This window comes from Akebia trifoliata, chromosome 11 (genome assembly GCF_017979445.1).
Source record: "Akebia trifoliata isolate Shusen 1 chromosome 11, ASM1797944v1, whole genome shotgun sequence".
Classification (NCBI taxonomy): Eukaryota; Viridiplantae; Streptophyta; class Magnoliopsida; order Ranunculales; family Lardizabalaceae; genus Akebia; species Akebia trifoliata.
The window spans coordinates 42,915,397-42,928,729 of NC_141385.1; the positions used below are offsets into that span (position 1 = coordinate 42,915,397).

Genomic DNA, 13,333 nt, shown 5'->3' on the forward strand with positions numbered 1-13,333 from the left:
AAATGAACCCGATTCGTAGGGATAGGTAGAGAAAATTCATTTTTAGATTCGCTTTGATCTCCTAGATTCGTTCACTAGCTTGGTTTGCTTATATATATATAATTTAAAAATTTATTTAATTTTTTAGATGTAAGGTTCACTTGTGCATATATATGATTGACACATCGCATTCATGTTTTAAAAGGGGTGGTTCAGCAATCTACCGAAGTCAAGGTCACATGCCAAAAATGCAGGAATGTTTTTAATATTCACCAAAACTTAAGGTGTAAGTCCAAATTACCAAGATAATAAGCCCTTTGACTTTAATTAATAAAAGTTACTTAGAACCGTGACGAACAAGGATCAGGATGGTGCATGGCAGTCGCGATCCAACTTCTTCGAAATAGGAATAATGTCTACGTGGTACAGTTTGATTAGATATTAAAAACATTGGACTGCGTGCAATTCTCGGCTTGATAAGCAACTCTCTTTGATGGACTTCTATCTGTCTCTCTGTCTCTCTCACTCACGCTTTATTGCTTGGTTATTTAACCTTTTTGTCTGCTTTTAATCTCGTCCGTGGATCTCTCCGTCCAACAAGTCTTGCGCACCACGTTATTATCCTACACCCAAGGAACCATCTTTGACTGTCTCTCTAGTTTCTATATATATATTGAACTTTCAGTCTCAGTTATTTCTCATCACTTAAAAAAATTCTACACTTTTTCATCAAAACCAACACTACCCATTAAAAAAAAACCAAGGAAAAACTGCAAAAACAAAATGGGTGGTTTTGATGAAGCAAAGCATGGTATATTCTTCTTCTTTTCACACTCTACCACTCTAATGTCTTCGGTTAGTGATTTACTCTCTAAACCCATTTACATGCATGGGCTTTCTACTGTTTCACATCTTGTTCTCTTGATTGTTCTATCTATGTATTGGGCTTACAAGAAACTAAACAAAATCACTAATCTTGAAAACTCAAAACAGGGCAGGTTCTTATATTACAAACAGACCCTTTTTTCTTCATTGTGTCTGTCTTTGCTTAATCTTCTCCTATGTGTTTTAAACTACTTTTATTGGTATAGAAGTGGTTGGTCTTATGAAAACCTTGTGACCCAATTGGATTTAGGAATTAGAACACTTGCTTGGATAGTAATCTTTGCTTACTTACATATCCAATTCTCTAAATCAAGTGAGCTTAATAAATTCCCCATCTTTCTAAGAATTTGGTGGGGTCTGTACCTTTTGGTGTCATGTTCTTGTCTTGTTACAGACCTTTTTTCGTATCGAAAACATCAGTTCTTACCAACCCAAATCTGGGTTTTAAATTTTGTATCGGCCTTTTCGGGTTTATTCTTCTTTTATGTCGGATTGTTCAGTAAGAAGGTCGAAGCAGAGGCTTTTCTTCAAGAGCCTCTTTTGAATGATAGTAGGAGTAATAATGTTGATGGTTCAAGGAAGAGTTGTGAGGATGAAAATGTAAGTCCTTTTGCAAATGCGAACTTTTTCAGTATCCTCACATTCTCTTGGATGAGCCCTTTACTTGCCACCGGTAACCGAAAAACATTAGACCTTGAGGATATTCCTCAACTGGCCGGCAAAGATAGTGTCAATGGAGTCTACCCAATTTTTAAATCTAAGCTCGATGATTGTACTAGTGATGGTAATGAAGTAACAAGTCTCAAACTTGTCAAGGCATTACTCTTCTCGACATGGAGAGAAATCATGTTGACGGCTTTATTCGTGCTTATATGCGCTGTTGCTTCTTATGTCGGTCCATACTTGATTGACACTTTTGTTCAATACCTCAATGGTCGTCGAGAGTTCAAAAATGAAGGGTATCTTTTGGTGGCCATTTTCTTTGTTGCGAAACTTGTTGAGTGCTTCTCGCAGAGGCATTGGTTTTTTCGATTGCAACAGGTCGGTGTTAGGGTCCGTGCGGCTCTAATTGCGGCGATCTACAAGAAAGGTCTTACCCTTTCAAGCCAATCGAGGCAGGGTCATACTAGCGGTGAAATAATTAATTTCATGACGGTTGACGCTGAGAGGATTGGTGATTTTAGTTGGTACCTGCACGATGTATGGATGGTTCCCATTCAAGTCATCCTGGCTTTGTTGATATTGTACAAGAACCTTGGGCTAGCTACGATTGCAGCTTTTGTGGCTACTATACTAGTGATGTTGGCGAATGTTCCGTTGGGAAAATTACAGGAGAAGTTCCAAGGGAAATTGATGGAGTCCAAAGATGCAAGGATGAAGTCTACATCGGAGATTCTAAGGAACATGAGAATTCTCAAGCTTCAAGGATGGGAGATGAAGTTCTTGTCTAAGATAATTGAGCTCAGGAAGAATGAGGAAGGATGGTTGAGGAAGTTCGTGTATACGTCAGCCATGACCACCTTTGTCTTTTGGGGAGCCCCCACATTTGTGTCCGTGGTTACATTCGGGACCTGTATGCTTATGGGAATCCCATTAGAATCGGGAAAGATTTTATCTGCATTGGCAACATTTAGAATATTGCAAGAACCCATCTATAATTTGCCTGACACAATCTCAATGATAGCTCAAACTAAGGTTTCACTTGACAGGATCGCGTCATTCCTCTGTCTTGGTGACCTTCCGCCAGATGTAGTAGAGAAACTCCCTAGAGGTACTTGCAAGGTTGCAATCGAGATAAACAATGGGAATTTCTCTTGGGATATTACTTCCACTAATCCAACATTGAAAGATCTTAATTTCCAAGTGTTTCATGGCATGAGAGTGGCTATTTGTGGTACTGTTGGCTCGGGAAAGTCAAGCTTGCTTTCGTGCATTTTGGGGGAAGTGCCCAAGGTATCTGGCACCATTAAGTTGAGTGGGACAAAGGCTTATGTCGCTCAATCTCCTTGGATACAGAGTGGGAAGATTGAAGAGAATATATTGTTTGGTGAGGAGATGGACAGTGAAAGGTATGAGAGGGTCCTTGAAGCATGTTCCTTGAAGAAGGACCTAGAGATTTTGTCCTTTGGAGATCAGACAGTTATAGGAGAGAGGGGAATCAACTTGAGTGGTGGACAGAAGCAGAGAATACAGATTGCACGTGCTTTATATCAAGATGCTGACATATATCTTTTCGATGATCCTTTTAGTGCCGTGGACGCTCACACAGGAACGCATTTGTTTAAGGTAACTCTTCTTTCTTTGACATCTAATTCCTTGTTGTTTCGTTGAATGTGATTCTGAGTTGTTATTCACATAACTGCGATTTCAGTTTACTACTTGAAAGTTGAAACCATATGCCCTCATGCACATACATATATTCAATTCTTTTTGTTTCTTTTGGAATCTATGTAGTTCATTGGGTATCCTTGCAATAAGACTACAACTTTTTATTTTACTTTTTTTCCCCGCTGTTTTTGGTAAATAAGCATTTAATCATCAAGGGATTCTTATTTGTGCGAATGATATGTCGAGCTTGGAATGAGCATGAAGAGACTAATGATACTTCTTTACTTTTGAGTTCAATCGCTCGAGATCTTTAGTCTCTACCCAGAACCGATGAAAAAAATTGGATCAATTCTTAATATAACTAACAAATCTTCGCATGGCAGGAGTGTTTGCTTGGGCTTTTGGGTTCGAAAACAGTGATTTATGTTACCCATCAAGTGGAGTTCTTACCTTCTGCCGACCTTATCCTGGTGAACATTTCACTTCTTGTTTTTTCTCTGTGACCTCTGATTCCAGGAACCCAATTCGATGGTGATTATTTATTTTCTCTTGCTTAACAGGTAATGAAAGATGGAAGGATTACACAAGCAGGAAAGTATGACGAGATTCTCAGTTCAGGAACAGACTTCATGGAACTGGTGGGTGCACATAAGAAAGCTTTGTCAGCTCTTGATTCTGTAGAGATGGGATCGGCTTATGAAAATTCAAGTTATGGAGAGGTTGATAAGAAGGATGAGCACAAAGAAGAAAATGAAAGAGAAGAGGAACCAAGTAAAATAGATGAGATAGTTGGGCCAAAAGCACAGATTGTTCAAGAGGAAGAGAGAGAGAAAGGCAGAGTTGGTCTTCAAGTGTACTGGAAATATATTACCACGGCATATAAAGGAGCTCTCGTGCCATTGATATTGCTTAGCCAGATTCTCTTTCAGATTCTTCAGATTGGGAGCAATTATTGGATGGCTTGGGCCACTCCCGTGTCCGCGGATGTAGAAGCTCCGGTTAAAGGCACGACTCTCATCTTTGTTTACGTTGCTTTGGCCATTGGTAGCTCATTCTGTGTCCTTGTGAGAGCCATGCTTCTTGTGACAGCTGGCTACAAGACGGCGACACTACTCTTCCAGAAAATGCATTATTGTATCTTCCGTGCCCCCATGTCATTCTTCGATGCGACCCCAAGTGGACGGATACTAAACAGAGTAAGTGATTTCTTCATTTTTTGTTTGCAATTATAATTGAGGTCCATTTGATGGATTTGAAAATGCTATTATAGGTCTTCAGTGGACTTATGTGAGCTATACTCTCTTCCAGGTTTCTACAGATCAAAGTGCTGTGGATATGAACATTCCATATCAAATTGGAGGATTGGCTAATACAGTCATACAACTTCTTGGAATAATTGCAGTAATGTCTCAGGTTGCATGGCAGGTTTTCATCGTTTTTATTCCGGTGATTGCTGCCTGCGTTTGGTATCAGGTAATACCCATGTCCTTAAACTCTATTTCTCAAGTATTATAACCTCTATAAAAATCCATCAGTCAAAGCAGCGGTAGATGTGTTCAAGTATGAGATGAGGGGTCCGACTTTGAATTTTGGAGGAACCCTACTCTTAACATGACACGCGGCCTTTTGTATTTATTTCACATCTCTACTTTTTAAGTGGGATGGCTGCTTCAAAGTTTTTTGTTAATAGCTCGGCTGATTGGAGGGTGACATCAATGTAAAATTTTTCCATATCAAAATCATTTGAGTACTGCAAGTAATAGGATTTCTAAAAATTCTTGTTTTTCCCCCAGCAATACTACTTACCTCCAGCACGAGAACTAGCACGGCTGATTGGAGTATGTAAAGCTCCAGTTATACAACATTTTTCAGAATCTATCTCAGGATCAACAACAATCAGAAGCTTTGATCAGGAATCAAGATTCATGGACACGAACCTGAAGCTGATGGATGGTTATTCCCGGCCCAAATTTAATGCTGCTGCTGCAATGGAATGGCTATGCTTCCGCTTGGATATGTTGTCGTTAATCACATTTGCCTTCTCTTTAATTTTCTTGATCTCTGTGCCAGAGGGAGTAATTGATCCCAGTAAGTGGATCCCATTTGAAATCATCTATGATACCATCATTGTGAAGAACTATGAGTGATTGACCCACAGAAAGAATATTAATCTATATATATATTTCTCTGTTGTTTTATAGGCATTGCGGGCTTAGCGGTGACATACGGACTTAATTTGAACATTTTACAAGCCTGGGTCGTATGGAATCTTTGCAATCTTGAGAACAAAATTATATCTGTTGAGAGAATACTTCAGTACACAGGTATCCCAAGTGAACCTCCTCTTGTCACAGCAGCAAATAGGCCAGACAGTCTTTGGCCATCAAATGGAGAAGTAGATATTCGTGATCTGCAGGTAATATGTGTTCTATGTCAAAACATATTATTGCATGATATCTGAGGTGAGCAATGCTCACTTGTACACATGACTCCTACTTATACGGAATCTCTATGCCACATGTATGTAGGTCCGTTATGCTCCACACATGCCACTTGTCTTGAGAGGTCTCACGTGCGATTTTGCTGGAGGAATGAAGACTGGTATTGTTGGGAGAACGGGTAGTGGTAAATCAACTCTAATTCAGACACTCTTTCGCATTGTCGAACCCTCTGCTGGTCAGATTCTGATAGATGGTATCAACATCTGCACGATTGGTCTGCATGACTTGCGGTCCAGATTAAGCATAATTCCGCAAGACCCGACTATGTTTGAGGGGACTGTACGAAGCAACCTCGACCCACTGGAAGAGTACACTGATGAACAAATTTGGGAGGTGAGTTTTCATTAAGATGAATACTAAAAAAGTATGTTGAACTTTAACTTGCACAAAGGTTTCACCAATAGGACACTCTTCTACATGGGTGCTATGTCATTGCTCAAAATTAGGGGTGTACTTTGTTCAGTTTGGGGCTGAATTGGAACCATACCAACATTGGTCGGTTCCACTAAATAAGAGTCTGAACCGAACCGAAATGCCAATAGAACCAAACCAATCCAGACCGAACTAAGGTTAGTTTGGTTCTATGGGTTGCCAATATTCTATAAACTTTCTCATATATATATATATATATATAGTGGACAAATATAATAATAATAATAATAATAAAATTTATGTAATAAATCATTAACTTATCCATAAATAAGTCATTAATCTATGTTGTAACACCTAATTGATCAGCTGTCTATTTTCTTAACCCAAAACCGAACCAAACCAGCCCAAAGCTATCGGTTCGTTTCAGTTCTTGGTTTCAACCAGACCAAGTTGCATCCCTACTCAAAATGATACGATGATACATACATTGTCTTAAGTCGCTGAAACAAATTTCTCTATTGTTTTAGGCCCTGGATAGGTGCCAACTTGGAGACGAAGTTAGGAAGAAAGAGGCGAAGCTTGATTCTACAGGTTTGTTCCTTTTGATGATTACAAATATCTAACTTGCATGAGAAACTCACATACAAATGAAAATTCTGTATTTAATACTTTTATTTGACGACTCCAATACGTGTACACACACTCAGCTATACATGTGATGCTCACTCATTTGGGTGTTGTAGTTACTGAAAATGGAGAGAATTGGAGTATGGGTCAGAGGCAATTGGTATGTCTAGGGAGAGTACTGCTAAAGAAGAGCAAAGTCTTGGTTCTCGATGAAGCTACTGCATCAGTGGACACTGCAACCGATAACCTGATTCAACAAACACTTAGGCAACAGTTCTTGGACTGTACAGTCATCACAATTGCACATCGGATAACGTCTGTTCTTGATAGTGACATGGTCTTACTTCTCGATCATGGTTAGTACAATCAAATGGGTTCATTTTAATTTAAATTTTTTTTAAGTCCTTGCTTGGTGTTTGAATCTCAATTGGGGCTTGTTTTGTGGGCAGGCCTGGTCGTGGAATTTGACTCGCCAACCAAGTTATTAGAAGACAAGTCTTCCTCGTTCGCAAAGCTAGTTGCTGAGTATACTGTAAGGTCAAATACTAGCTTTGAAAATTGACTGAACTTTGAGTGTTGGTTGTTCGATGATGACGATAACCCAACAGAGATTGACTTATCCAATAGATTTTGTCCGTCATGAGGTAGTAATTATAATGGGAATGCTCGTTGCAATCTTCAACCACTCAGTGTTTTAAGAGCTTTAGGGCGGGTCTATATCAGATTTGAGTTATACTTTTCATATCTTTTGGTTATACTCTATATCATATGAATTAATGGCTATCTGGGAGGAGCGCTCTCTGCAATTGTGATGCAAGAGTTGATCTTCAAATGTTGCAGACTGAGTTTTTTAGTTTAGTTTACTTGTAGATTTTGTAGCACGTATAATAGTGCGAAATTAATAAAGATATGATCTTGAGGTCAGAATTAGGCTGTTTGATCTTATGTCACCTGTTTCTTTGGTTTGAATTTGGGTCTTTGGTTTGAATTTGGGTTTGTGCTTCGCAACTTTCGAATAAATCTGGTTTGTAGGGGTTGGCTGAGATATTTCAATTCTTGATTTGTTTTGTTTGCTTGTGCAAATGTATAATTCAACAGACAAGAAGTGGTGGCACTACGAGTTCCAAAGTAAGCTTAAAATGTGAATCGTGTGTTACATATTTTATCTTTTAATACGTAAATTCAATGCATTTATCCGATTTTTCTCAATAAAACTACGGTTCTTCATGTGAAAAATCATCTCATCCTCGTATCATTACATGGCATAAAATATACAGAAAAATATGATATATTTGCATACAATTACGTTAATTCAAAAGTCATTATGTGTAATTATTTTGTAGAGCAAGCAATGGAATGTGAAAATAAAAAAAACACAATAGTACAAATATCACAAGGAATTCCAAACCCGAGAGCAAGGTAGGTGACATAGGATTTTGTGGAACTCTACTCCAATGTCTGATTTGAGCAAAATCAGATTCGTTGAAAAGAGAACGAATAGATCTACAATTTTTATGAGAAGTCGGGATAAATAAAATTCATTTACTATGATATATTTGAGTTCAAAGTTATGTTTGGAGCGTGGCATTAGCAAATTGCAATGGGCTTGGACATTGAAAGAATCTTCTCACACATGCCAAAATCAGTTGTGGACTTCTTATGCTTTCACAATTGAGCCAGTAATGCATTGAATTATTTAGAGCACTTGAGGGACAAGATGAGGAGACAAACATTCCAATCATTCACGATTTATGAATTATGAATGATATGCCAAAGTCACTTGTCGACTTCTTATGCTTTCACAATTGAGCCAATAATGCATTGAATTATTTTGATAATCAAGACATGGGACCTATGTCGAAGCAGTGTTAGGAAACCATCTGGGATCCCTTTTGTTCTCATGCCGAAGAGTGGATCATGACCGTACAACGTAGGCTCGCCCGATAACAACGATAAATGCAACAAGGGAAATGGGTTAGCCTCCAAAGGTTGCCTCTTCGTCTATGTTGGGACCGAAAAGCAGCAGTTCCTGATCAAGATTGAGTATGCCAACCATCCACTCTTCAAGATTTTACTTGAAGAGGCCGAATTGGAACATAGGTACAATAGTGAAGGCCCTCTAGCACTATCATGCAACGTTGATATTTTCTGTGATGTGTTACTTGAGATATATAGTGATGAAATCTGTTCCAGGTGCAACTTTACCAAAGGGTATGAATTATGGCTTCCATATTTTTCATAAAATTTGTGTATAACTATGGGCCTCATGTCTCCATTGAAGAGAGTTAGAGTTAGAGAGCTAGAAGCTTGTAACTTAGAATATATTTTTAGCTAAATTGTTGTAAATTTCTTTATTCAAGTAATTTGTTGAGAAATTATCTTCTCTCTTTTATTTTTTATTTATTCCCTTGTCAGGAGGCTAACCTCCCTCCATTAGAGAGATGGAGGAAGTCTTATTTATTGCGTTAAATTTCTACCTCCCTCTTTTCTTTAAATTTTACTAAAGGGTTCATCTTCATGGATTTTGTCTAACTAATTCTTAATCTTGACATTATATGCTTTAATTAAATTCTTAGATTAATTATGCTTGACCAAGATAACACGTCTTTGGGATTCGTACATCTTTAGCGAAGGGACCTTGGCCTTAGTTTTCTTATTTAAAATGCTTGAAGTTAAATTTTCCAAACCACAACATTAATTTTTACGTTGGGTTGAATATAAAAGAGGTAAAAATTAAGTGTAATTTGTAAATTAAATAAGTGCTATAAATTACTAGCTTTCTAATTATTTAAATTGCCTTAATTGATTTCAGTTCAAAGATTTTACTCCCAACTTCTATGGTTAGAGTTTAAATGAAATTTCATTACTAGTTTTGCTTAACTTTGACATTCCATGCTTTAGTTAAATCCTTAAATGAATTGTGCTTAACATAGATATGTAGTCACTAGAATTTCATACATCTTAAGGGAAGGAAATCTTAGTTTAAAACATTAATTTTTTCTTAAAAATCTTATTTCTAACCCAATACGCGTAACCAACTTAGCTAAGTTGACACCTTCCCAATTGAGGTCGATCGGAGTTGAGCTATTTGCTCATCAGTATTTGTTTTTTTATTTTCTTTTTTCGCTCGGCGGGGTTAGCGTAAGAAGGGGTTTGAACCTAAGACCTTGGGAACATCCTCTACAAGGTCTTACCACTTAGCTGGATATTCGTAGATGTAATCGATCATCTCTTTGCAATCAATCATTGTGCAACCATCGTCTCATCCATGAAACATTTGGTAATAATGAAAATTTTAATGATCTCTTAATCAGGCAATCATTTGCAATTTCATTTCATCAACGACATAGATTTTGCAAAAACTGATTTTTATCTTACAAGATAAAGGCAATAAAGTTTCGGAATTTGGACTGATTTTTATCTTTCAAGATAAAGGCAAAAATTGAGGAGGGTATTCCAATATTCTTTTTGATATAATGTAATAATGTGTAATTGGATTTTGGATACACCATATCATAATTAGTTTAAGATTAAAATTAGACACTATTGTTTTTAGGAAGCCTATCATAATTTTCAAGTTCAGAATATAAAAGTAACATAAAAAATACCTTCTTCTATTGGATTACTAGAGTTGGGTTTGTCAAAGCTAATTGAGCCCATGGCTTCAAAACACATTTTGTAGTCTCGTCTAGTCCAAGGACAAGATCGAGTTGTCACAGATGAGTCAACTTGTTTCGCATGAGACAAACCTTTAACTCGGGTCATAATGATTGATTTACATATATTTAAATTAAAATAATTATATTTGTTAATAAAATAAGATAGATTATAAGATACTTAGTCAAAAAATCATATTTTATTTTGTATAATAAATATTTAAAATCTAAAAATAATTAATTAATTTAATCAAAATCTATAAAATCCTAGTTGACTCGGCCAAAATTTTCAAAATATCATTCGAGACATGTCATTTATCTTGCAAGATGATGTGATTGTTGAGACACACCTTATACATCTGCTTATTGCTGAAATAAACCGAGATGACTTGTGTGAGATTTAAAACTATGATTGAGTCCTCCTAGCTTGTAGGAGTACTAGTGGAAATGACAATTAGGGCATAAAATGGGTTGGGTTCGAGCAGGATATGAGTATATCCATATTCAAATTTTTTATTCGGATCCTACTAGTAAAAATAATATTCGAATCATTTTATTTTAGTAACCTATATCTAAATCTTAATGGACCGAATTAATTGATACAAGTCAGTTTGGTCGAATAATTTGAACCATTCAAATTTTTTCAATGAAATTCGTTAAAGCTGTGATTCAAACTCAAGACCTCTTCTTTTATTAAAGGAGACCTTAGTCATTGTGCCCAACACTTGTTACTTGTAACTTTGAAAAATATAAAATATAACTTATAAAGTAATATAACATTCGAATCTAAATGGATCCCTATCTAACCTAAACCTAACTCAGGTTAAGAAACATCAACTCATATCTGACCCATTTTTTAATTTGGATATATTTGTGACAGCTTGAGCAAGAGAACATATTCCACATTTTTTACTTAGTTTTAAACATATGAGATTAATAATGGTTTCGTTCTCAGACAACTGCTAAAAAATCAAAGAAATGGACTTTAGAGAAAGTTTTTTCAGTGGTGCCGAAGCGAAGATCAGTCTTGTTGATAGAGGAGATCCATTCATGAAAATGACATTGTGTTGTGTTTTCAATTAAAAAATAATAAAATAATGATATTGTGTGACCATAATAGAAATATATTTTCTTGGTGCATGTATTATTGTCGTAACTGGTCCCAAGTGCTCAATTATCCATGTCAACGTAGGCGTCAAGAGGGCTGTGTGGCTTGGTGACTAAGTTAACTTGTTCACTAAGTTTGGAGACCTCACTTGTTTTTCCACATTATTGCAACTCTATGTCTTATTCTTCAAAATCTTCCTCCATGTTTCTTTGATCTTAATTTTATTCACTTAAATTACTTTTGTTTTTTTTATAAAGTAAAAATAATATTGTGTCATAGTCAAATGGAAAGTTCTAGTACAGGTGGGTTGCAATAAATAAAGGGTGGTCATAGTCTTGACTAACATAGTAAGAAATTGTGGGATGACTTTAACCAAAATTTCCTCCCCATGCTAAGACTATAAGCCTTAAAGGAGACTTTATCTTAAATATAAAGGAGATAGGTTTATCAAGGTGAACCGTATGGATTATACATATCCCGAAAGGGATATGGGGATACTCTACGTTATCGAAGAAAAAAATAGATAGTACACCTGGTTCAATCAAATAAAATAAATCAGAAAATGGTGAAGTAACATTAAAATTGACATTGATTCTCTCATTGTTGTTGTGGACCATAGATGCTTTTCATTGTGATATGAGTGAAAAGCATCTATGGTTATGTGTGCACCTCCACATCAACAATGTGAGAATTGATGTCAATTATAATGTTACTCCAACACAACTCTTATAAATTTTATAACAAAATTGATTTGATAAATAAATTATTAGTTTTTGTGAATCTTATTTTCCTATGAAAATAAGTGGGGGTGCTTAATAAATATACTTGGTTCAATCAAATGGATTCAAGGTTCAATATTTGACGAACCAATTTGATAAATTTTTTATTTAATTATCCATTCAATTTTAAAAGCATTTTTGTACCCAATCATGATTTAGGCCTTCACGACCGTATCTGTGCAAAAATGTTATATTGGTGAATTTTAATATAAAAGTCTTAAACTAATATTTAAAAAATAACAGGAGATTAGTCTAGCATTGTAGTGCTAAGATTTTCTACTTGGAATGGCAATGGAGCCATGGAGGTAGGGTTGGCAATGGGTCAGATAATATCAGCTTACCCGACTCATCCTACATAAGTTATTTGTGTATGGGTATAAAATTTTTATCTGATTAAGAATTTGGATAAATTTATCTACAATTATTTTTATCCAAACATTTTTGGGTATGGATATGCGTCTTATCCAACCCGAATATTTGTTTATCTAAATTTAATACGATAAATTCACAATAAATCATATGTATAACCCTAAATTAAGGTTTATCTATCAACTAGCTCCAGAGTAAGGTCTCTCTCTCTCTCTCTCTCTATCGCTATATATATAGGGAAATGTTCAGCACCCTAAGTTTTACCACACACTTTAACAAACGTTTTTTGTCTTACATGGGTTAGAAGTTTTGGAATGGGCTGATTTTTGGTGAGGATGATCTCTATGATTAGAAGATCATCCTCCCCAAAAATCAGCCTATTCCGAAATGTTTAGCCCCATGTTTACAAGTTGAAAAATCGTGGACCGTCCATTTTTTGTAAATAATTTTTGATGGGGTTAGAAGTTTTGGAATGAGCTGATTTTTGGTGAGGATGATCTCCTCACCATAGAGATGATCCTCACAAAAAATCAGCCCATTCCGAAACTTCTAACCCATATAGGACAAAATGCGTTTGTTAAAGTGTGTGGTAAAACTTAGGGTGCTGAACGGACCCATATATATATATTGAATATGGACAACCGGATATAGAACTGGATAAGGATATGAAAATAACTTCATCCGATCTACACCTAACACATTGCCAGCCCTAAGTGGAGGTCATCATTT

General features: G+C 36.2%; 1 protein-coding gene across 1 annotated transcript; it reads left to right on the forward strand.

Moving 5' to 3' along the window:
* Window positions 1–686: 686 nt before the first annotated feature.
* Window positions 687–7,865, forward strand: LOC147391846 (ABC transporter C family member 3-like). Its single transcript, XM_086457443.1, has 10 exons — window positions 687–3,150; window positions 3,576–3,662; window positions 3,753–4,388; window positions 4,501–4,665; window positions 4,986–5,280; window positions 5,394–5,608; window positions 5,721–6,026; window positions 6,593–6,656; window positions 6,809–7,048; window positions 7,142–7,865. The coding sequence occupies exons 1-10, from the start codon at window positions 763–765 to the stop codon at window positions 7,252–7,254; spliced, it is 4,509 nt and encodes a 1,502-aa protein (XP_086313569.1). The 5' UTR covers window positions 687–762; the 3' UTR covers window positions 7,255–7,865.
* Window positions 7,866–13,333: the final 5,468 nt, after the last annotated feature.

Excerpts from the sequence above, each read along its gene's own strand:
- LOC147391846 (XM_086457443.1), top strand. The coding sequence starts at position 763 with ATGGGTGGTTTTGATGAAGCAAAGCATGGTATATTCTTCTTCTTTTCA. Across the intron at positions 3,663-3,752 it reads CTTCTGCCGACCTTATCCTG|GTAATGAAAGATGGAAGGAT; the intron begins GTGAACATTTCA and ends CTTGCTTAACAG. Across the intron at positions 5,609-5,720 it reads TAGATATTCGTGATCTGCAG|GTCCGTTATGCTCCACACAT; the intron begins GTAATATGTGTT and ends ACATGTATGTAG.